General features: G+C 37.1%; 1 protein-coding gene across 1 annotated transcript in view; it reads left to right on the forward strand.

Annotated features, from left to right (window-relative positions):
• DAAM1 (dishevelled associated activator of morphogenesis 1) overlaps positions 1 to 25613 on the forward strand; it is a 207742-nt gene that overhangs the window by 89040 nt on the left and 93089 nt on the right. The window contains 1 exon segment of the mRNA XM_078151516.1: positions 22244 to 22333. Coding sequence (XP_078007642.1) covers positions 22244 to 22333 — 90 coding nt within the window.

Raw genomic sequence — 25613 nt, forward strand, 5'->3', positions numbered from 1 at the left:
ATTGCTCTGCACACACTTTTTATGATCCAGCTGCATTGGCCTAGTTACTGTTCCTTGCCTCTATCGCGATGCCTTTCCTTGGGGTGTGACCTCAGTCAAACAAACCTGTTAAAAACCTTAGCTTAAAAAAGGCCGAGGTCTCCCACTGCATCCAGGGCTATCTTCAGTCAACCTGATCTGGACATATCTTGCCATTGGACCCAGATGACTGCGGAGAAGGAAGTGAGCCTGGTGACTCTGCACAATGCTCCCTCACTTAAATCCAGTTCCCTTGCATGGCATGGCATGGCCTCCCTGGTGTCATGGTCATCCTCTTTGAGAATGAAGGACAAAGAAGAGCAGCAACGTGGGGAATGTTCTCCCTCCACACTTCTGCATCGTAGAGTCCTTCACTTTATTGAATACTTAGCTCAACCCTGCACCCCCACCCTTTTTTTCAGGAGGTGTTTCCTAGTCCCTTCTTCTATTTGTCATGTATCTTATATACTTCCTGTTCTTCAGTCATGTCTGACTCTCCATGATTTGGAGTTTTCTTGGCAAAGATACCGAGGTGGTTTGCCATTACAGATGAGGAAACTGAGGCAAACAGGGTTAAGTAACTTGATGGTAGGGCACATTCTTGTTTTTCTTTCTATCTATCCTCAGCATAAACTGCATAGTAAATGTTAACGAAATGCTTGCTGACTGACTGAATAGTATAATGGTTAAACACATTTGCCTTGGTGTATCTGTTTTTAAAACAAAAGACAAACTCTGACTCTCATTCAAAGAGGAGGAAGGAGAAGTATGAGGGAATCGCTAGCCTTAGTCCCAACTCTTTGAACATGTTCACCAAACACACCTGTGGTCCTGACACACAGCTGGCTCACATAGCCATCATTTGATAGCCCAGGTCTGTAGGGCACATGGCTGGCATGTTCCCTCACAGCTTCTGGGAAGCTGCAGACTCCCTACATGGCTGCCCTAGGCTTGCCCTCTCCTCTGGTATGTGATGATTAGGGCTTCTGTTCTTCCTCTCTGTTAGATTAGGGGAGCTAGCTTCAAAGTCAAACTCTGGCTGTCAGTCAAAAAGTTAGGACAGCTCCTTGGGGGACTGAAGAGAGGAGTGATAGTGATTTTCTACCAGCCAGCAGCCATTGACCTCCAACACCTTGTTACACATGGAAAATAATGACAAGTTCAGACCCTGGCTTTTTACCCTTTTACTCCCTAATCAGGTCATTTTTCCTCCCTGGGCTTTATTTTCCTTATCTGCAAAACACAGTTGGGGGAGGGGAGAGATAAAGCTCTAAAAGTCCACTGCAGGTCTAAAATTCTAGGATCCTTTGAAAACTGTGGTCTGGCCTTTTGCTCAAAAAAAGGATTTGCATTGGAGAATACTCTTTGAGTACTACAGCATGCCACTTTCTCAAGTGGCCTTCCAACATAATTCAGTAGATGTTACTACTACTACTACTATTACTACTACTACTACTAATAAAAATAAAAATAGTATTTATGTACTAAAGCTTGCAAAGTACTTTTAAAAATATTATGTTATCCTCACAACTACTCTAGGAGTTAGGTGCTATTATTATCCCCATTTTTCAGATATTAATGAATAGGGAATACAGAAATGAATAGGGAAAGGTTAAGTGCCTTGCCCAGGGTCACAGGGCTGGTGTCTGAGACCTAATTTGAACCCAAGTCTTTCTTGACTCCACTTTTTGTTGCTGTTCAATTGTGTTTCAGTCCTGTCCTACTTTTTGTGTTCCCATTTAGGGTTTTCTTGGCAAAGATACTGGACAGGTTTGCCGTTTTCTTCTCCAGATCATTGTACAGATGAAGAAACTGAGGCAAACAGGGTTAAGTGACTTGCCCAGGGTCAAACAGCTACTGAGTGTCTGAGGCCAGATTTGAACTCAGGAAAATTAATCTTTCTGACTCTTGGCCCAGTACTTTATCCTCTCTGCTGTTTAGTCACCCCAGACTGCCTACCAAAAAAACCCAAAGGTCTGTAGAGTTGTTGTGTTGACCTCATTCTTGTATGCCTGTGAAACCTGCCCATCATGCCACCTAGCTGATCTTAAGTACCCGCTATGTGCAAAGGCCCCTTTTGACATTTTAGTACAAAGATTTTTTTTTTAAAGCATAATCTCTGCCTTCAAGAAACTTACAGTCCAGTATGGATGAGAAGTATACAGATTACACAGATAAGTGGAATACAAGATAGTGATGGAGGCAAAGAAAAAAGAAGTGTTCTTTGGAGGAGGAAGTGATCCTGATTCAGTGATCCCTTGAGTGAGGCATCTAGGGAGCCTTCTCCCTGGAAGGTTGCACCTGAGCTATCCTTGAAAGAAAAGATTGTGAATAGTAGGCAAAAATGACAAGGGAATGCATTCCAGACATGGGAAATAGCTTATATGTGTGCACAGGAGGTAGATTGGATAGGCTAGTAAGGTAAGGGCCAAAGGGGCAAGATCCAGTCTAAACTGAAGAAGAAAACAAAGCTAGATCCAAAGTCTGCACCTTTTATAACGACTGTCTCCACTGGCTACCGCTTGTGCTTCCTGCCAATCAGTTGGGGAGAAGACGTCTGACTACTTGAAACACAGGACATGGATTTGAGAGGTTGGAAGGGACCTCGGAGACCCTCTATGCCCACCCCATCGTTTTACAGATGAGGAAAGTTTGTTCATCTGTGAAACGAGGGGGTTGGCGTAGAGGGTCTCCGAGGTCCCTTCCAACCTCTAAATCTACATTCCTTTGTTCTTAATAAGACCAGGACAGGAAAGTCATCTAACGTCAAATGCAGATATTGTGCCACTGTAACTCCATTGCTTCCTACTGGTAATAGCCAAAAACATTAGTGCTTAGGGAGGTTCTCGTCAATTTTAGTTTTGTTGACAACACATTGGGCAGGAACGGTGGAATGTGCCTGTAATCCCTGCTACTGGGGACGCTGAGAGTACTGAACTGCTGGAGCTTGGGAGTTCTGAGCTGCAGTGGCCTAAGCTGAATAGGTGTCTACACTAAGTTCAACACAACTATGGGGGAGCCCCTGAGAGCAGGAGGCCAAGAGGTTGTATAAAGAGGTCAGAAATGATCTGGTCAGAAATGGAGCAGGTCAAAGGTTCTGTGCCAATCACTAGTGGGCCCAAGAGAGGCCACTGTACTTTCCAGCCTAATTGAGTCAGGGAGACTGGTCTTCCTAACAAAAACAAAGAAAATATTTATCCAATGTAATAGAGAATATTGCCACATAATAACAACAAAACAACATTTATATAGTATCTATTACATATTAGAGACTGTGCTAAGTGCTTTACAAATATTAACTTATTTGATCCTCACAGCAACCCTGCAAGGTAGGTGCCCTTGTTCTTCCCATTTTACAGTTGAGACAAACAGAGGTTAAGTGACTTGCCCAGGGTCACACAGCTTGTAAGTGTCTCTGAGACTGGGTTTGAATTCAGATCTTTCTGACTCCAGTTCCAGCACTCCATAGTTGCCCATATATTGCTACAAAGTTGGTGGTGAGTAATACTGTGGCATTTTTGCACAGTGACTAGGTATGCTGGAAGAAATACAACTCATACAGGATTAATATTTTTTAAAGTCATTTTGTTGACATACTTCAGAACAAAAATCCAAGACTTTCTTTCCATGCAAATAAAATTACCTATACTTAAAACAATCTGTATTCGATTTTTGTTCTGACTTCAAGAACAGTTTATTCACTTATTTTTCTAATTCACTCTGTGAAACTTGTAAGTCTTCAGTAGATAAAGTTTTCAGCTTTCTATCCCTCTGCTATGAGCATGACAGGCTCTACAGGCTATTTTTCCTAGACTTCAGTAGGTTTAATGACTACTGGGTACAAGTCGTTTTTTGCTGTCATGTGGAAAAATGTTTGCCAATTCCATGAAGCATCTCAACGATACCTTATCAGTTAGAATGTTATCCTTATTTGTTTATGTCATCTCTCTCATATCTTGCTTTTCAAATTTAACAACACTTTCTCATCCACCTGTATCACTTCATATTTGTCCAGGGGTTAAGATAACAGAACTCCAGGTATTAAATTCCTTTGAGATCGCTCATGCTAATGTAGGTACCATTCTGTCAAAAGGAAGATTATGTGAGTGTCTAATAATAATAAACAGAATAAAACTGGCACTTAGATAATACTTAAGGATTTGCAAAGTGTTTTGTTGTATCTAATTCGAGAACAAGGATTGTTTGGAAAATAGACTTGTTGAGGAGGAAAGTATCTTTTCTGGCTTTGTGTCCTATCCCACAGCTGGCTCTAGATTGACTTTGGTCTTCAAAAATAAAATGGGAATTTTTCTTGTAGCTTGGTCAAATGATTAGTAAGCAGGTCATTTCTTTCTTCTATTTCACTTTAAGGTTGGATTTTTTTTTCAAAATCAGGAAACATAACTTTAAAATTTTATGAATTCAGTCATCTTCTTTCTTGATCAGAGTATGCATCTGAGGACTTGTCATTGGTCTGTTTAGAGAAGAGGGGTGGTCTCTAAAATGCTTGAACCCAAGGTAGAAGATGTATGATCAAAATAAAGCATAAGTAAGGCAGTGCCACTTTGCTACTCAATAAACTTAAGTGGTTCTCTATTACTTCTAGGATCAAATATAAACTCCTCTGCTTGCCTTTTAAATCCCTTTACAACCTGTCCCCAGCCTAGCTCTCCAGCCCGCTGTTACTGCTCTCCTTCCTGTTCTCTACAGGCCAGCTAAACTAGCTGTGCTTATTCCTCATGCTCATAAAAAAACACAGCAAATGCATCCAAGCATGAATGGAAAATGAAGATCTGATTCCAACCATTAAGCAGATCCAGGTAAAGAGGAATATCTATAATAAAAACTCTGCAGAGTTGAAATAAGAGAATTACTTTGGCTTATTGCTTTTTCTGGGTGGTCAATGCATACTTATAGAGAAAGAACTCCTTAAAAAATCCAAAAAAACCCCAAAACAACCCTATATATTCACTGATAATGAATGAATGAAACCTATTGTTTGATTGTATGTTTAAAAGAAATTCTTCTGCTTTACTGGTTAAGTAATCGAATTAATTAAATAACTAGTTACTAACAATATTGGCAAGTGTTTTTTACCCCTGAGATTACCCCACCCCCACCCCCACCCTCACCCCCAAATAAAGCATATTCAGTTAAATTGTTCTTAAGGGCAAAATTTTTTTTAAATAATTAATAAAATATTATTTCTTTCATATTTATCTAATTGTTTTGAAATTTCTGTTTGGGAGGATGTTTTATAATGCACGTAATATATTAATGTAATAGCAGACTAGGGATAGGAACCGGACCTAGGATTGCATTGATTTAGGGTCCTTCTGAATGGGGAAACTACCTTTCCTGATGCAGTCAGCACCTTCATTGCCACTTTATAGTCTTAGAGAATTGCCTAAATTTAAAAGGTTAAATGACTTGCCCAGAGTCATTGATGTAGGACCCACATCTTGCTGGTTTTGAGTCCTGTTTCCATCTACTGCCATGGCTGCCTCTTTGCTAATAATCCATGCATATAACTGATAAACAAATTTACATAGGATGGAAGTGCATACTTGAAATTCTTTAATGATAAGAGTTTATCATCAGAAGTTTAGGGATTGCTGGTTTAGCATATTCATTTTTCAAAAATATCCACCAAATTTGCAAGTTTTGGGAAGAAATTTTTGTCAAAGTGAATTTGCTTCATTTTCTCACTAAGAACAATACCGCTTTCTTTCTAGCACAAACACTTATTTTGAAGGACTTTGGCAAAAAATCAGCCTATTTGGCAATAATAAAAGGAGTCTTGTGTCCTGCCCTTATGTCCCCACACAGCTTTGCAAGCAGCCTTCTCTTTAGTGGAGAGTTTTTTTTATATGAATTTGAATACTATAAAACAGAGGTGTCAAATATGTGGCCCACAACACTGCTGAGTGCAGCCTTGAACCATGTTCAAATAGAATTGGAAAATATTTACAAAAATAAATACAAATACAATATAACATAGACAATATTGTGTTTTGAAACTAAGTCAGTATGTGGCCCATGGGGTCCTTACGTACACTTCAGTGGTTACCATTTCTATTTGAGTGTGACACGACTAAAAGATGACGAAAACTTACAAACTGCATCTAACCTCTCACTTAGGGTTCTCCATCCAAGTGATTGTGATGCATACAGTGTGTATAAATTTCACAGTGGGGTCAGTCACATTTTTAGCTAGTGTTTGTAGAGCTATGTTTCATCTTGACGTGGATTATGTTCCATCACTGTGGAGTCCAGTACAAAGTCCTATGTTATAAAAACTTTAAAAAGCGTGGAAACAGATGGACCATTGTTTAATATGATAATAAGCATATCTCTTAAACCAAAGGCTAATGTTATTGTAATGGGGAAACCACCATAAGCTTTCCAAAGGAATAAAGGGATAAACAAGGATAATCATTCTCCATATTATTATTTGTCAGTTCTAAAAATCTTAACGATAAGATGAGGGAAAAATAAAGGCACAAAAAGATGACAAGATCATTTCTCTTTGTGGTTAACATGATGATTTACTTAGAAAAACCCAGAGATTCATCAAAGAAACTAATTGAGGCCAATTAATAGCTTCAGAAGTAGCAGGACGCAAAGTAAATCCGCAAAACACCATCAAATTTTTTTTTTAGCATAAATAAATCAGTGGTGTACTTTGTCAGATGCTTTTTCTGTATTTATTGACCCTGTGGTTTGAGGTATTTTTGTCTTTAATGTGATTATGTTAGTGGATTTCCCAATGTTGAACCAATCTCATGCCTCTAGTTTAAATTCCTTTTGCTCAGGATCACCTGAAAGCTCATCACCGTGCAGACTGACTCATCTTTTGATGCTGAGCACCCTCTCTGCATCCTCAGTTGCCCCTTCCCTCTTATTGAAGGACTGGAGGGCAGAGCAATAAATTCCTCCAAAAGCCTTATGTTATAGAGGGCTCAGCATTCAGGAATCTTGTCACTTTCTCATAGTTGGTCAGTTCCCCTCCAGGCATCGTGTCCTATGCTGCTGCCCTCACCCCCATTCTCCACTTCTCTTTTCAGCTTCCTTTTGAGTGTTATCTTCCCACATTAAATTGTAAGGTGCTTTAGAGCAGAGACTGTCTTTCTTTTTTCTTATTTGTATCTCCAGTGCCTGGCATAGAGTAGGCACTTAATAGTTATTGAATTGAAGCCATGGTGAATATTTTCAGATATATTTTTATAGTTTTTGTCAGGATTTTATTTTAAATTTTTGCATCAAGTTTAATTTGTTATATCGGTCTATATTTCGTCATCTTTGTGTGATCTCCCTAGTTTGACTTTTAAGACCTTAGTAGTCTCACAAACAGCTTGGTAGAGTGTTGCTTTAACTTGAGAATAATTGGTGGTAACTGCTTTTTAAGATTTTGACAGAGTTCACTTGTAAATCTCCCCTCTACCCACTTTGGTAGTTATTTTATGGTTAAATTGTGAGATTTTGCTATTTTGTGACTTGGAGTTTTTAATGTAGTATTTTTTTTTCTCTAGCAGTAATCTATGGATTTAGTACATCAGTACTCTGTTTTCTGTATTCAAAACTTGGTAGTTTGTGTATATTATTTCCTGCCATGTTGTATTTAAGTTTTTTTTTTTGGAGGGAGGAGAGATTGGTTCTTCTGGAAAATTTATATTAAGTTTTTTCTATTTGTACTGTCTTCAAGTTCTTTCTCTTTGACTTCTGTACAATACATGTGTTCTTTTAGGGTTGAAGGCATTTGCTTCTCTGTTTCAACATTTCCCTCTTCTACTGAATTTTTGGTTTCCAAATCTGTCATTCTCTTTCAGAGCTTCTACTTTTGAGAGAATCTCCATTGTATCTTCTAAATTCTGTACCTTATTGCTTTGTCTTTTTAAAAGTCTATGTTGGGAGCTTTGATTTCTGAACTAATTTTTTTCTTCATACCTTCTTTTAACATTTTGTTTCGCTTTAAACTATTTTGAAGTGTCCCATTTCATACTTGCCAAGTCTAAAAGACTCTCTTTCATTTAATAATTTTGTTTCATTTCTCTTACTAGCATAATAGTTTATTATGCTTAGGCCATGTTTTGCAATTTTATTAATTTTTCCTAATGTATATGAGTGAATCTCAGTTTTGGGGTTGCAATATTAACTCCTGATTGAGGATCATGCAAAGAGAAGTAGAAAAAAGACTAACTTGGGCCTGAACTGAGACTGAGCTAGAAACCACAGATTGAAATAGGGAATGGGGCTTGATAATAGCTTCTTCTACCATATTGACAGTGATAGCAGGACAGGACCAAATCAGGCATATCCAGTCCATCTAAGAGGTCCAAAGAATATTGGTCTGAGCATGAAATTCCAAGCCAAGAACAGAGACTGGAAATAGGAGTAGACAAAAGAAAATATCAAACAAAACTTAGAAATTCTATGGAGGGAGAAGTGTAAAAAATAAACCAAGAAGATGAGAGCAACACCACAGTAATTACAGCTAGACCTTCAGAGGGAAAAAAAGAAAAACTCGCTCATAAGAACTATAAGATTGTCAAGAAGAAATGAAATGAGATTTTAAAAATGAAATGAGAATTTTAGGGGAAAGAATGAAAGGATAAATAGCTTAGAAGAGATTGTAGAAAATCTTAAAACAAGTAACAGACCACCTCTTAAAAACAGAATGATGCAAATAGAACTCAATGACTTCTTGAGGCAACAAGAAATTTTGGAATAAAGCACAAGATTGGGGAAAAGAGAAGACAATATAATATAAGTACAAAAAAAACCTCAACTGAACTGGAACATGTCAAGGAGAGACAATTTAAGAATTTAGACTCCCTGAAAACCATAATCAAACAAAAACTGTATACTACATTTTAAGAAATCAAAAACTATCTAGATCATTTAAAACTAAAGGGCGGGGTGAAAATGGAAAGATTCCACAAATCTCTTCCTGAAAGAAACTCTAAACTGAAAATAGCCAGGAAAACAAAATCCAAAGTGGAAGTTAAAGAAAAAATACTGCAAGAAGCCAGAAAGAAACAGTCAGTCTCATATAACACTTGGCAAAAAAAAAAAAATAGTATCAATGAGAAAATCTTGGAATAGGATGTTGCAAAAGGAAAAGGCTTACAACAATAGCCTATCCCATAAAGGAATTGTGGGATGAAGGGGACAATTTGGAACAGAAAGTAAAGCTAAAACAAAAAAAATAAGGTGATTGTGAAGCATGCAGTGTGTTCACATTTTATAAGGGGACATGTTTCTAACTAGGGCTTACTGACCTGTGTCTTATTCTAACATCCCTGCAATATTGAATAAAATTCAATAGGGGAAAATGGATTTTTTTAATAGAATAGAGGACTTTAAACATTCCTGATGAAAAGGCCAGAGCTGGATAGAAGCATTGAACTGGAAACATAGGAGTCAAGAAAAACTTGGAAAAATAAGCAATGGAAAGGGACTATTTGATAATGATAGGTTTACATTTCCTTTGGATTCCTAAGGTGTTCATAGGTTAAAAAAACAAACACACAAGGTATCAGTGGGTTGTTTTGTTGAGTTGGTTTTAAAAGAGAAAAGGAAAAGGAAACATTATGGAAGAAATCAGGAAGTAGAGGAACGAACTGATTTTTCATAATTTCGGTGTGGGAGAAGCAAAGTGTACAAACACAGAGGGTAAGGGGAGGAGTAGGAGGAGGCAGCATCTCATTACTTTTATTTAAATAAGATAATAGATTGAACACACACCCAGTTTGTTGGAAAAAATACATTAACCGGCTAGGCCAGGGAAATATAAGGAAGAATAGGGTAAGGGAGGGCATTGTGACAAGTCAAAAACAAAAAACTGTCACCCTTAGAGGTTTCATCATAAAGGGGGGGATTGGAAACAGAATTAGAAAGTCCAAAAAGTAGAATGGGATCTGAGCTGGTGAAGGGAAGAGGTGCACAAGAATAGGAACAGATCCTTCAATTACACATTACTAATGTTGATCAGAGCCCTTCTCTTTGTAAAGAAGGGGCTGGGTGGGAAAGAGGGCCTACTATTGCCCTCAAAGCTATACTACAAAGCAGTTAATATCAAGACAAGTTTTTCAAAAATGTAGATCTGGTGAAACAGATCCAGTGCATAAGCTCTATAAACAATTAAATACAGCTCAATGTTTGACTAACCAGGGGTGGGGAAGCTGTGGCCTTCTAGGTCCTTGGGTGTGGCCTTTTGACTGAGTCCAAGTTCTACAGAATAAATCCCTTTATTAAGGGGATTTGTCCCGTGAGGTTTGGATTCAGTGAAAGGGCCACGCTTGAGGACCTAGATGGCCACATGTGGCCTCAAGGCCACAGGTTCCCCGCCCCTGGAAACCCAAGTATACTAACAACTAGAGTAAGGATATCATTTCAACAAAAAATACAAGGAAAATGAGAAAGCAGTTAGAGAAATTCAGCTTAGTTCAACATCTCACACTATAGACCACAGAAAACTCCAAATAGATGCACGAGTTACATAGAAAGATCTCATTTTAAACAAATTAAAAGAGAAGGTAGGAGATACTTATGGCAACTGTGGATGAAAAAAGAAAGAATTCTTAATTAAACAAGAAATAGAGAAAATTATAGGAAATAAAATGGGCTATTTTGATTATATAGAATTGAAAATTCTGTATAAAAGCAATATAATAAGAATTAGAAAGAAAACAATTCACTGGGAAAATAATCTTTCCAGTAAGTTTATTCTGTTAAGATCTGAAATCCAGGATATATTGAGAATAGAAACAAAAATATCTAATAGTTGTGAGATGAAACCGTAGTTATTTCAATTTGTGTTTCTCTGATTGGTGATTTAGAGCATTCTTTCATTGCTGATAGTCAGCCATTTCTTTTCTTTTTGAAAACTGCCTGTTTATATCCTTTGACCACTTGTCATTTGGGAAATGATTGGATCAAAAAGTTTGCATTGTTATCAGTTCCTTTATAGCCTAGGTAGCAAACTTTCATTAGAGACGTTTTCTACAAAGACCCCCTTCCTAATTTACAGCAGTTTGTCTTCTGATTCTAGTTGCATTGGTTTTGATCATACAGATACCTATCAATTTTATATAACCAAAATTAATCGTTTAAAAAATGTTCACTTCTCATTTTTGCTTAGGTTTTTTTTAAGTAGGAGATTATGACCAGAAAATAATTCTAGAATTCAAGATCACACATGATTGCTGGTGATTTCATCTCTGTATGTGGCTTAATTAATGGATTAAGGGCATTGTAGGTTTGAATTGGGAAGCCAGGGTGTTTGGGATGTCAAGGTGTATGCTCAAGTCCCAAAGTATGAGGATATAGTTGAAAAGGGGAAGACTATGTGTTGGGTCTTTGAACTCCAGAGAAAGGAGGCTGAAAAGCCTGATAGTGGGGAAAGAAACTAAAAAGAGAAAGAAAATGATTTCCAGCAAGATGTTGGGGGAGAAGTCATGGATAAGTCCAGTTCCCCTCCATCATCTCAGATTAGGTACAAATTTACAAGTTAGAGTAAAATACTGACCACAAATGATTAAAAAAAAAAAGGGATTTGAAAGAACTTGTAACAAAACTCCCAGAAAATCCAGTAGAGTGATAATAGAAGAAAAATGAACCAAAAATCCAATGAATAAAAATTACAGGTGGAAGGAAATTCTTGCCCTCCAAAAAAATTTCTGAAGGGAAAGTGCTATAGCCACTCAATCCTTTGAAATGGCTGAAAATTATAATAACTTTTAGACTGCTCCAAAGATCAATTTAAAAGATTACAAAAAGATATAAAGGTGGAAATTCTTCTCAAAAGAAGTAAAAAAAATAAAATAAAAAGAGAACAGGGCACTTAGAGCAAGTGACAGTAGATCCCCAGAAGGACAGCATAGCAGAACTGGAACTCAGTAGCAGAGGCAGAAGAAAAATTGATTGTCTAGGTCCTGGTTCTGACTGACTTAGCCTAAGGATTCACATGCTAAATTCATTTTTCTAAAAATATACCCAGTACCCTTAGGGAAAAGCAATTCCCGAGGCAATCAGAAGCAGTTCAGGAAGATATAAACAGATGAAAGGAGAGGGGCAGGAAAGTTAAAAACAGTCAGCAAGGATTTTCCCTGGGGTTTCAAGAATACTTGGGCAGGAATCATCCTTACGTTCTTCTTGCCCAAAGGCACTATAGTATGGTCTCAGATAAGTCCACTTGAGGATAAAGTAAACTCAAAGTGCCCCAGGTCTACACCTTTCTTGCTCACAGCAAGATTTTGTTGGAGATGGGACTATTAACTTAAATCTTCCTAGTTTACTTGGTTTTACAAGCAAAAGACTAAGCAATTGAATCGGTATTTTCATATTTATAATGCTAGGCAAAAGTTATTAAGAACTCATTTTTGGAGGAAAAAAGAGAACATCTATGATCAGACTTCAAGGGGGAGAAGATCGAAAGAACTGGGAGGGTAGAAAGGGGAAGAATCGAATTAATATTTCCGTATTTCTTAGATTAGTACCCTAATTTCCTGATTGGTTGACTAATTTTTACAGGGAGAAGGAAAACACAGAGAAAGGTGTTTGGGGAAAGCAAGGAGAGGAGGAGGATAGGCTCTTGTCTCTAGAGGAAAGGGAGAGGGACCTATAAGGTTTTATGTTTTTAGTTCCTTGTCCTGCTTGAAGATTTTTGAGGGAGTTTGTGGGAGGAAACTAGGATTAGTTCAGTTTAGCAAAACAAATCCAGAAGGATATTGAGGGCTAATTTATACGATGTAAAAAAGAGATTAACAGAATAGAATAGTAAAAAAAAAAATTCGAAGTACAACTACAAAATATATATAAAATATCCAAGTTAACCTAGTAAAACAAACCCAAGACACATAGATTCAATTACAAAACACACTTTAACAGAAATAAGAAGTTTTAAATAGTTAGAATAATTTTTCATGGTTTAGCCATATCAGTGGGGAAAAAATTAACCTAAATGTTTAGTGCTACCAAGAAATTGCTTTACAGAGTTTAGTGACTTTTTAAAATAATCCAGTTATTGGCACAGTGGATAATTTTGAGGGAATTGAAGGACAAGGGGGGGAGATAAAGATATAAAGGACATACACATATAAAGATGGCCTTGAATGACCAGATTTCAGATTATATTATAAAATAGCAATCATTAAAGCTATTTGGTGCTGGTTAAAAAATATAGAAATAGATCACTAGAATTGACCAGACAAACAAACGCATAGTGAGCCAGTGGTTAATTTTTTAAAAATTACAAACATAATTCATTAGGGAAAAATTGCTGAGAACTGAAACACAGTTTAGAAGAAAATGGAGTTCAGCCAGTGGACAAGCAATCTAAACATAAAAGATCACCAAATCAGAGAGCAGTAGGCTATCACTTTTATAATTGTGGTTATAGAGTAAATTCATTAGCAGACAAGGGATGGAGGAAGTTAGAAAGGACAAATTATATACATTTTAAAGTCATGTGATATTTTCATGTTCCTTGACTACTTATCTCTTAAGAGTAGCTTACCTATATATTTATGTCCATTCCCTTCCCTTTCCCCAATTTAGTAGCTTCTCTCATTTTAGTTATACTGCTTTTGTTCACACTCAGATAGAAGGGCCATAAGAAATCCTCTAAAATCTTATTCCTATGAAATCAGACATATTTACTTGAGTACTTAAGAGCAACCAGCATTGTATTTCCAAAGTAGAAAATTCTACAGAAAGATTTTTTTTCTATTTCTTTCTGGATAATTTAATCATTTTATTAATAAAAGAATGGCTATTTGACCATCTCTCTTGTACTAAAGACCTACAGGAAGATTTCCCCAAACCGTTTTAATTCCAATACCTTTCGTCTGATAATTATTTCCTATTTTCCTATATAAAACTCGTTTGTACATTTTTGTTTGTTGTCTCCCCCATTAGATTGTGAGCTCCTTGGGGGTTGAGACTGTCTTTGCCTCTTTTGTACCCTCAGTACAATGCCTTGGACATAGTAGCAACATAATACATTGTTTATTGAATGGGGGCCATGGCCTGACTCTCTTTAATCAGTTGAAGGTGGGAAGATAGATTCTCACTTTTCTTAATGGTAGCTAATAGTGAGACATTCCCCAAACCGCTACTCTTGTCCCTCAACACCCTCTCCCATTCCATCTTCTCTCTTCACTGAGCAAACTTCCCACTTCTGAGAAGACACCTTAAGAAGACACATGCCCCAAACTGAACTCATTTTTTTTCCCTCCCTTCCTCAAGCTTCTCTTCTTCCAGACTTTCTCATTTCTGTCAAAGGCACCACTGTCCTTCCAGTTTCCCAGGTTCATAACAACAGCATTATCTGGGACTCCTTCAACTCCTTTACCCTATGTAGCCAATCGGTTGACCAACCTGGCCATTTCTATGTTCACTACATCTCTCATATCGGATGCTGTGTCTTGGTTCACACAGTTACCCTTGTGGGTCAGTACTCATCACTTCTTGCTTGGGTTGTTGCACCATCTTTTAATAGTTCTCCCTGCCTCAAGTCTCTCCATCTCTTGTCCATTCTCCACACTGGTGCCAAAGTAATTTGCCTTAAGTGCAGATGTGACCATATTCCTCCTCTTCTCAGTAGACTCCAGTGTCTTCCTATCACTTTTAATATAAAATATAAACTTTTTTTAAAGCCATACATAACCTAGTGCTCTCCTATCTTTTCCAGATTCATTGGAAATAATTTCAGCTTTCCAAGCATTCTTCCCTCTAGCCACACTGGCCCACTCTCTGTTTCTTCAACACTCCACCCCGCCTTTGTGCCCTTGCACAAACTATTCACGTTTCCTGAAATGTACTGTCTTCCTACCAATTCCCCTCCTTTAAGAATGCTCTAGCATCATCTTCTGCATGAAGCCTCTCCTAATGCCTTCCATCCCAAACTACCTTGTATTTACTACTTTGTAAATGCTTTGGGTATCAGTTCACTTTATATGTACACTGTCTATAGTTTTATGTGTACTTATATGTATTTGTTTTGCAACTTCAAATAGACATTATTTTGGTCTTCATGGTTGTGTCTTTAACACACTGCATCTCTTTCTAGCATGGAGAAGATGCTTATTATATACTCGTTCTTTGATTAATTATAAACTGCTACCTGGGCACCTCAAGTGGTTGCTGCACATGTGTTGTAAAATTCTATAGCTCTGCCTCCCCAATCACCTCATGACCCCAACAGGTGCTCCTCAGAAAGGTGGGTTTGCATTCTAGAGCAGCCTCTTTTTGTTTTGGTTAGGACTGAATAAGTCCCACGGGATAAGCAAGTACAGGTAGGTATTGCATTACATTATTTTACCTCCCCCCCACTGCCAACTCACTCTTATTCTAAACTTACCTATTAATATCAAAGGGCACTATCATCTTTCTTCTGATCACCCAAGTTTGCAACCTCATCATTATCCTGTCTTTTCCACTCTCCTTCACCCCATATATCCAATCAGTTGCTAAATCTTATTTTCCACCTCTACATCTTTGCCATCTGTCCCCTTCTGTCTACTCACCAGTCTCCACTATACTTCATACTTTTATCACCTCTTGTCTGAATTAGTACAATAAGCCTAATTGCTTTCCCTATTTCAAGTCTGTCTGCTCTCCAATTACATCTTCCACATAGCTTCCACATGGCTTTCCTAAAACTTAGGCCTGATTATATGATTCTCCATTCAATGAACTCCACTCACTCCCTGTTGACTCTAGGACCAGATACCAATTCATATTTATCTCATTCTCTTAAAAATTTTCATTTTTGTGTAAATTTCATAATGTACCTAATTGTCAGCACAGCAGTTAATGTATATATATTTAGAAAGAAGTAAATGTGGGGAGAAAAGATTTTTTTAAATTGATCAGAGTACATAATTTTTAAAAGTTTAAAACCTAGCTCAATGTGGATCATAATTCTTTTGTACTGTTGGGGTAGGTCTGACTCAGAAGGTACCTTGTTCACTTGATGTCAGGATGAAATGAGATATATGTAGGTCATTCACTAGTTAGCAAAGGGATGTTTTACTTAGCCCTAATATGAAAAGGATATAAAATAAAGATACATTAGCACCTAGGTCAGGCCCCCCTCACCTATATATGAAAATGAGTCTAATCAGCAAGGCTGGCTCTTGTGACTCCCTGGTCTTGAGACTTTTATCAAATTTGAAGGGTACAGACTCTAGTGGGTAGGCTTTTTTTATGCTCTTAGGCAACTAGGAAACCAAATCAAGTCAACCAGAGACTACCAGGAAAAACTTTATCAAGGTAGATTCAGCTCGAGCCTTGACTCAATCTCACTTCCCACTGACCCAGCTTTGTCGTCTTTTAGGGAAAATATACAGACACATAACCCTTACTAGCTGTGTGGCCCTGGGCAAGTCACTTAACCCCATTGCCTAACCAAAAAAAAAAAATGGAATTGAAAATATAGCTTAACCCAAGTTGGGTGTAGGGTAGGGGTAGGGTGACCCTGGTAAATGATCCTATCTCACATGTATTAATCTTCTTGAATTACTATGACTTTAAAAATTCATTGCCTTCTGGTGATTGTGTGACAGATTATATGGCTATCCCTCAAGTTCTTACTTAAAGCCATTCTAATGTCTTTGTCCTGCTGCCACAGTTTTTTATTTTATTTTCAATTTCACATTTTCTCTCCTTCCAGCCCCTCTCCTACCCATTGAGAAGGCAAGAAATTTGATACCCATTTATACATATACAGTTTGCAAAAATTTCTGTCTTAACTGTGTTTCAGGGTGGGGGGGGAGGAAGGCAAGAAAAATAAAAGGAAAAAAATGTTTCAATGTGCTCTCTGAGTCTATTAGTTCTCTATCTGAAGGTGAATAGCATTTTATATCATGAGTCCTTTGGAGTTGTCGCTCATTGCATTGATCCGAATTGTCTTTCATAGTTGTTTCATAATTGATTATCCCTACAATTGTATTGTTACTATGTAGATTGTTCTCCTGGTTCTGCTCATTTCATGTTTCATCAGTTTATACAGATCTTCCCAGGTTTTTCTTAAACCATCCCCTTCATTGTCAAACTCTTCAAGAATCCAGGATCCCTTCCAAAACATGATATGGTATCAAAGGTCTTTGGTAGAGTAAATGGAATATAACTGAGAGAACTCTTTTTTAGTTTTAAGAAAGGCTTTCATGGGGAAAAATGAACCTTAAAATCTCAAATTCAGATGAGAGGAATGTGTAGGTATAGAGCAGTTTCCCACTTCATTTTCATAGTGCAAGTTCATTTTCCTTTAATTGGTTTTGAAAAAGAAATTTCAGGAACAGCAAAATTAGTACTTCTTCACAAATAAATGTGGGGTTATTTCTGCAAAGCCTAAGATATAAAGAGAGTTCCCTGAGTAGGGACAATGTCTCCAAAAATGAAAATATTTGCATGTAGTTAATAAGCATAATAGAAAAGTCATACTTCTGAGAAGGCTATACCTTCTAGTCAGCTACCACACAGAGGCAAACAGAGAGAAAAAGAAGGTTACTTAAACTTAACGGATATAGTTTTATATATATATATATATATATATATATACACACACACACACACACACACACACACACACACACACACACATATGTCATATATATGTGTATATATAGATATATATGATATATATATCAGATATATAACTGATATAACTTAAACTTAAAGACTTAACTGATACAGCGATATAGAGCAATTCAGCTAACTCCGATGTCTTTTTTTGGCTGAAGATTTAATTACTCAACCTTCAAATCAGTGTTCACTTTTCTTTCCTAGTTGGCCTGAGGGATGACATTTTCCTATAGTAGCCAATAGCGAGACTTGTTCCCAACAGTTACATCTATCCTTGTACTTCAGCACTCCCTGACTCCAGCCCCTCTCTCCACTGAGCAATCTCTCCACTTCTGAGAAGACACCTTAAGTTCAACGTGTCCCAAACTGAATTCTTTCTCTTCCTCCCCTTCCTTCCTCTAGACTCTAGAAAGAGAATGCATTTATTACTCCCTCTGTGCCAGGTGCTGTGCTAAGCTCTGGGAATACTAGAGTAAGAAAACAAGTGGTTCCTACTCCCAATGAACTCAAATTAAAAAAAAAAAAAGGAAGACAAGATATAAAGGAGACCTGGAAAGAGTAGGGTGGGGGAGAAGATGGAAGCTCTGTGGAGGGACAGCACATGGAAGGGGTGAGGTATTGAGGTCAAAGTAGAGAGTGAATATCTCAGTTGGGCTTTTCCATGATATGGCAGGTCCTGGCAGACACTGGCTAATCATTCAGTTGGCCTCAGGGTTGAGTTCACCTGTGTAGAGGTGGAGCCTTCTAGTGTGGTGGTCACTCTTTGTATTTTTTGTTTCTTTTTGCTGGACCTCCAACACAGATCTCAGTTTTCTTTTCAGATACTGATAATCCTATGACTTTTTAATCCCATTTCTATAACAATTAGACTGCTCAGCAACTGAATAAATAAACAATGAGAATATGCACATGGATTACTGAGGAGTATAAATACAATTCTTTGATATTCTTTTGGAATTATTTCAGAGAGAAAGTCAATTTTTTTAGAGTGACTTTCAAGTTAGCTAATATTTATTTGAGTTGTGTTTTTTTCTTGTCTCCTTTGACTAATGATGAGGTAAATCTCTGCCCTGATATGTTTTCACATAACTACTAAGAACCTGTGAGAGATGAGACATAAGCAAACCAGGCCACAGTGAAACAATTACTGCTATACCAACACTTAACTATACCAACTTACTTACCAGGATAGAGCCCTGGCCCTGAAGTTAGGAAGACTTGAGTTCAAATACGGACTCATACATTTACTTGCTATGTGACCCTGGGGAAGTCACTTAATTTATGTCTTCCTCAGTTTCCTCATCTATAAAATGGGAATAATAATAGTAATAACACCTATCTCCCAGGGTTGTTGTGAGGATCGAGTGAGATAGTGTTTGTAAAGCATTTAGCTCATTGCCTGGCATGTAGTAGATGCTTAATTAAATACTTCTTCCCTTCCCTCCATCCTCTATAGTCATTGGAATGCAGTGATCATCATTAAGTCTTGCAGTATTCAATATTGTACATTCACATAAATTTGGAAAGTGGTTTTCTTATACATGAAGACTAACCCAATTCATCTTTGCCCTCCACTGAAGTAGCGTTCTGTAACCATTGCAGTTTTTCATATGACCAGATAATGATACTAAAAAATCTTGACAGGAGAACATTGAGCTAAAACTAATAACCTAAAAATTAATAGTTAGTGAAGGTAAATTCTTATACTTGGGTTAAAAGAAATCAGCTTCATAAGCATAAGAGGAGTCTTGGTCAAATATGTTTAGCTGAAAAAGATCTAGGGGTCTTAGTGGATGATAATATCAGCCAAAATAAGCTAATGTTATTTGGCCTACATGAGGAAAGGTACTGTGTCCAGATACCATTGTCCTTTGACCTTGTCAAAACACATTTGGAGTATTATGTTTAGTTCTGGGTGCTTCTGGTCTTGGAAAAGACATCCATAAGCTGGAGAGCACCCAGAGATGGTGACCAAGGAGACAAGTGATGAGTAGTGATAGAGTGCTGAATTTAAAGTCACGAAGTCCTGTTGTCAGTTCCCACCTCAGACATTTACTAGCTATGTGACTATGAGCAAATAACTTAAACTTTCTGCGCCTCAGTTGTCTTATCCTTAATATGAGAGGTTAGACTTATGGGTGTCTAAGTTCTTCTATGATCCCGTGACCAAGTTAGGGAAGGACTTTGAGTTCATATTTGAAGGAACTGAAGCTATTCAGCATTCATGTGACTTAGGTGGGGACTGAGAGTTGTCACCAAGAACTGGAAGGTCTGTTGTAATGGAAGAGGTATAGATTTGTTTGTTCCTGAAGGGCAGAATTGAGATCTCTAGAGTAATATTGCCTGGAGATGGATTTAGGCTTGATATGAGGAAAACCAACCTTCTTAACTCTCAGAGCTATCCACAAAAATGGAATGGATGGCCTCAGGAAGTGGGGAATTACCTTTTAGTAGATACCTTCCAGCAGAGATTGAGTGATTACTTGCTAGGTATGTTGCAAAAGGGTAGTCTTATTTAGGTATGGGTTGAATTAGGTGACTCCTGAGATGCCTTCTAACTCAACTTCTGGAATTCTGTAGGCTTATAGGCTCTATTGGAGGAGACAAGAAGAAAGTAATTACCATCAAAAATAGTCTTGTCGGTCAGCAAGCATTTATTAAGTGCTTACTGTGTGCCAGATGCTGTACTACCAATTAGAGTGTTGAGGATGAATAGTAGTTGTGGGATTGTGGTAATTATGCCACTTGTGTTTGGCTTTATTTGGAAGGTACATGGTAACTTTAAAGATCTTTTCCTATGGGGTTTTTAGTGATGAAAAGGGACTAAAAAGGTATTTTTGTGTAAAGTGAGAGATTTATACTATCAAAAGAAATAAGCTTTTGCCATGATTATAGATGAATGCTTTGATACATAATAGGATAAGGAAAACAATTTTTTAGTGGAAAAAAAAGTGCTAATATATGTATATACATTCCATTTTCAGATAGAATGAATCCATATGTATGTAGCTTTTCAGACAGGTTTGAACAGATTGAGTCAGAAAATAATAATAGTAATAATAGCTAATATTTATATATTGCTTACTATGTGCCAGGCACTGTGCTAAGCACTTTACAATTATTACCACATTTAATCCTCAAAACAACCCTGAGAGGTAGGTGTTATTATTATCTTCACTTAACAGGCAAGGAAACTGAGAGAAACAGGTTAAGTGACCAGTGTCACACTTGTAGTGTCTGGCCGGATTTGAACACAAGTCTTCCAGACTCCAGGCCGGCATTTTATTATACTTTGGCACTTTTTTTGGTATACTTTGGTGTATAGTATAAAGACTCAAATTCTTTTGCAAATGAACTTTGTGAATATGAATGAACAGATGAATGATAATTCACTTGTGTGGGAACAGTTTAGTGTTATAAAGAGGCAGCAAATTATCTTTTACTTATTGGAAACTGGAGAAATGTGTGTAAAGAAACAGTCACAAAGACACTAATAAAATATTGCTCTAAATTGAATCCTTCAGAGCTGCAAGCAATATGGGTACCTCAGCTCATTTGCATATAACTGTTTATGACCGAAGAGGGTAAAATTAGTAAAAAGAGAAATAAGATAAACATTTGGAGTCTGAGGTATGATTTAAAGAGGACTTTCAATTTGATAGGGATGGAAAAGTGGGGGGCTGGGGCAGGAGTTGGGACAGGTACCTGAAACCAGGAGGCTCTCATTTAAGCAAATAAAGTGCAGAGAAACTGGATAAAGGAACCTTTTTAGGAGCTCTTCATGCCGGTCAAGCTGATTTGCTGGCTGCTTCCCCTGGGGTCATTCCATCTCTGACCTCTGTGCCTTTTGTTCAAGTGGTCCCACATGGCTAGAGTGCAATCACTCTTCATCTCTGCTTTGCAGAATCCTTAGCTTCTTTCAAAGCATGTAGTCAGCATGTAACAAATAAGTGCCTACTGTGTGCCAGGCACTGTGCTAGGCCCTGGACATCCAATGACAACAGAATAATCCCTACCCTCAAGGAGCTTACATTTCATGGGAATCTAGTCTGTAACTCAAGTGCCCTATTTAATGGAGGCCTTTCCATTTCCATTCTCTCCAGTCCCTCCAATTGTTAGCTGCAGTTCCTACTGATTTTTTTTTTTGTTTGTATATATTTTAATTTGTGCTGCATTTCCTGAGTAGAACAGTAGACCCATGAGGGCTGGGACTATTTCATTTTTATCTTTGTATCCCTGGTAACTTGTACGTAATATGGGCTTAATAAAAGTTTTGTGAATGGAAATGAATTGAATGTATTCGATAAGTTCTTTTTTCTTAGGAAGCATTATAAAAAGAACACTTGATTCTTGTAGTTGGTAGAGAGTTGGGTTCAAAACCTACCTCTGACACTTATTGTTTGCCTTGGATCAGTCACTTCTGAGTCTCAGTTCCTTAATAATACTATGGGATGAATAGTACCTATAATACCTCAAGTGATATAATGTACCCAAAGTTCTTTTCAAGATTTAAATTACTGTATTAATGTCTTCCTTTATGGCAATTAAAGGAATTATGGCAAATTATGATATTGGCTTAAATGTTTTTGGCTTGGAATTTAATATTTTGACCATTTGACATTTCCTTTCTTCTTAGGATGAACTTGACCTCACAGACAAACACAGAGAAGCCATGTTTGCACTTCCAGCAGAGAAGAAATGGCAAATATATTGCAGCAAGAAAAAGGTCAGAGATGGATGTATTTCTTTTTAAAATATGACTTAGCTAATATACAAATGTTTTGCATGATTGCAAAACCTGTATCAAATTGCTTAAGATCTCAAGGAGGTGTTGGTGGAGGAGAGGGAGGAAAAGAATTTGGAACTCAAAAAAATTTTTTTTAAGTTAAAAATTGTTTTTACATGTAATTGGGAAAAATAAAATATTTTTAAAAATAAATAAAATGAGTTAAAATGCTTAAATATCTCTTATTTAGCACTTCACCAGGAGGCAGTTCTTCATATTAAAAGTCTGACAAAAGTATCTGACAATATCACCTACTTTTATTTTAGTTATATGAATATACCATTGTAACAGTGTTCTTCTCTCTTTCCAGTTACCTTTTAATTATCTCACACTTATGGTTGAATCTTCTCCTTAACTTGAAGTATGAAATTGGGGAAAATGAGCTTGCTACTCTGGACCTCAATTTCCTAATCTATAAAATGAGTGGGTTGAAGTAAAACAGGGTTTCTAAAATTTTGTGTGTGCGCAGTGGTCCCATCGGCTGCCTGGTGAAGCCAAAGGAACCCTTCCCAAAATACTGTTATTTTAATTCATAATTGAAGCAAGTGCTAATGTTCAATTAGAGGTTAATAAAAATGATGACATAAAAATTTTTCTGCATCTGAATTCACAGATCCCTTGAAATTTTTCCATGGAGACCCCAGGTCAAGAAATCCTGAATGAGATGATCTCTATGGTCCTTTCCAACTTCTCCCTTTCTATATTAAAAAAAAAAATCTGTCCAGCACCATAGATTTGCCTACCTTTTGCAAATGTACACACTACCATTTTTTAGAATCCTTCTTTTTTCCTTCTCTGTCCCTTCCTCTTTCTCCCTCCTTCCTAACTGATGTTTTTTCCCCAGCCCCACCCACGATTTCCCTGTTCCTGGTATTAATCCTGTTCCTGGCTACCAACTCCCTTCAGCTGCCACTCCCACCTCCTGCTTTATCAAAGACCTAATCTAGAAGAATGAGCCTGCAAAAAACCAAATCAAGAAAACTGTGACCAAAAAATAGCAAGACAGAGCTTTAGAAACCCTGCTGGGGTGTCACATCACCAGTTGTTGGATTTTCACTATATAAAGTGAAGTCATTATCTCCCACGTGGTTATGTGTCCTTATACCTTTGCAGAGTATTTTTTAATATAAAAATGAAAATATAAGAAAGTGAAAGTACAATTTTTTTAAATTGAATGGAAATAATTTGTTAAAAAGCTGTGTATTTCAGGACTTTCAGCAATAGTAAATGGAACTAAAAGTGTATTGTTCACTCCTTCTGTCTCTCAGTCTGCTCCTTGATATTGTTGGACCAAGTTGGGATCTTTGAATTGACTTAACCAATTTATGATCAAGAAAATTTCAATCAGGTCATTTCTTTCCTTTATATTGATTAACTCTGTGGCAGTTCTCCTTCTTATTCATACACATCTAACCGCTCAGCAATTCTATTTCAATGAGCTGATTGCTCTAACTGATGAATTTGATGTTCTGATTGTTCTGCCTCCTAGCAAAGTGCTAAATGAGAGAGATTTAAGCATTCTAACTCATTTATTTATTTTGAATATTTTATTTTTTCCCCAATTACATGTAAAAACAATTTCATGTTCTGTAACTGATGCATTTGATGTTCAAAAGCAAATTTCAAGAATGAATAATGATGAACATGATAATTTTCAATAAATATTCAATGATGTTTTTCAAGGAAATCAGGCTTTGTTGACTTTGGAAGCAATACAGTTGTTACATGCTATTCTTTAAAGATATAGCAACTATATTTGAGCAGAACCTCATTATTAAAATCTTGTGTCTTATATGCTTAATAATGCTTGTTGAATTATATTGTATGCAGAAGGTATTATCTCCTCTTCACTATGCTATGGATTTTTTTTTCTTACACTTAAGGCAATATAGAATGAAGTTTGAGGTCAAGAATTGGCAAGGGAATAGGATAGGGCGGGAAATGGGAGCAGGTTACTGAGAAAGGGGAAAGTTTCCTTCTTCCTTCGTGTTGTTTTTTTTTTCTTATTACACCCATGGCAATAATTGAAAGTTAATCATGGAAACTACTGACCTTCACATGAGGAAAAAGCAGCCTCTGGAGGAGAATGACCTCAGACCGACAGCTGCTGCCCATTTTTCAACTTGCCAGTTTAGTTTCCCATTGAAGTATTCCATTCCATGTGTTGGTGATGGGGGGGATGCTTTTTAGAAAAAAGGATGGAGGTGGCCACTAGCTACTGAGTTCCAGCTCTTGATAAATGAGTCAGTCTTGCTGGTAAGAGGCCAGTTTTCACTAGATATCTTGGAATGCAGAGACTCCTACTATCCAATGACTCCTTATTCCATCAACTTGGATTTGATATGTGACTTGGAAGACAAAAAAGAGGTCACTTAAGTCCTTTGGGGAGTCACATGGAGCCCATGGATAGCTGGCTGACTACAAGAATGTTTATGGTTAAAGGCATTCAGATTAATACAATTAAAACATGCCTTATAATATTTAAATAGGAAATTTGGATGGATTTGAAGCAAACCAGGATGGATAAAGAATGTTTGATTAGAGCGCCTTGGGATATTTGTTTGCCCAATGTGCTTCTGTGTTCTAAGGTCAGGAAGAGTTACAAGTTTTGTATTAGTCATATATTAAAAGGAGAACCTCTTAGGTGGAAAATAATGAATTTAGAGACCCTTCAAACCAAGCTTATCACAAGCAAGTTCAATTAGGTAAACTTCATTTTGTGGGTAGACTTATGAAATCACAAATTTCTCAATCTTTTAAGATTAAGAACTGGAGAATTATGAAAATTCTCACACATACTGAACATATGAAGTAAGTTCCTAGCTAAAGCCAATGAAAACATACAATATGTGTTGGTGATAGGCAAAAATTCTAAGGATTTAAGGCAAAAAAAAACTGAACAGAAATTAAATGGGTAAGTAAAGCTGAGAATGCTAGACTGGCCAGTCTTTTTTTTTTCCAACCAAATGTTTCTCCCCCTTTTCCAATAATAATTTGTGATTTGATCTGTGACTATTTCCCTAGAAAATCACATTGTGTTCATCTCTCATCTTGTACAAGAAGCTTTTTTCCAATTCCTCTTAATTCTAGTGACTTTTCTCTTTTAATGATTTCATATTTTTCCTGTATATAGCTTGTTTGTGCATATTTGTTTGCATGTTGTCTTCCCATTTAATTGTAAACAGAGACTGTCTTTTTCCTCTTCTTAAATCCCCAGTGC

The sequence above is a fragment of the Phascolarctos cinereus genome, unplaced genomic scaffold, assembly GCF_003287225.1.
Source record: "Phascolarctos cinereus isolate Bilbo 61053 unplaced genomic scaffold, phaCin_HiC Scaffold_3;HRSCAF=262, whole genome shotgun sequence".
In the NCBI taxonomy this organism is placed as follows: Eukaryota; Metazoa; Chordata; class Mammalia; order Diprotodontia; family Phascolarctidae; genus Phascolarctos; species Phascolarctos cinereus.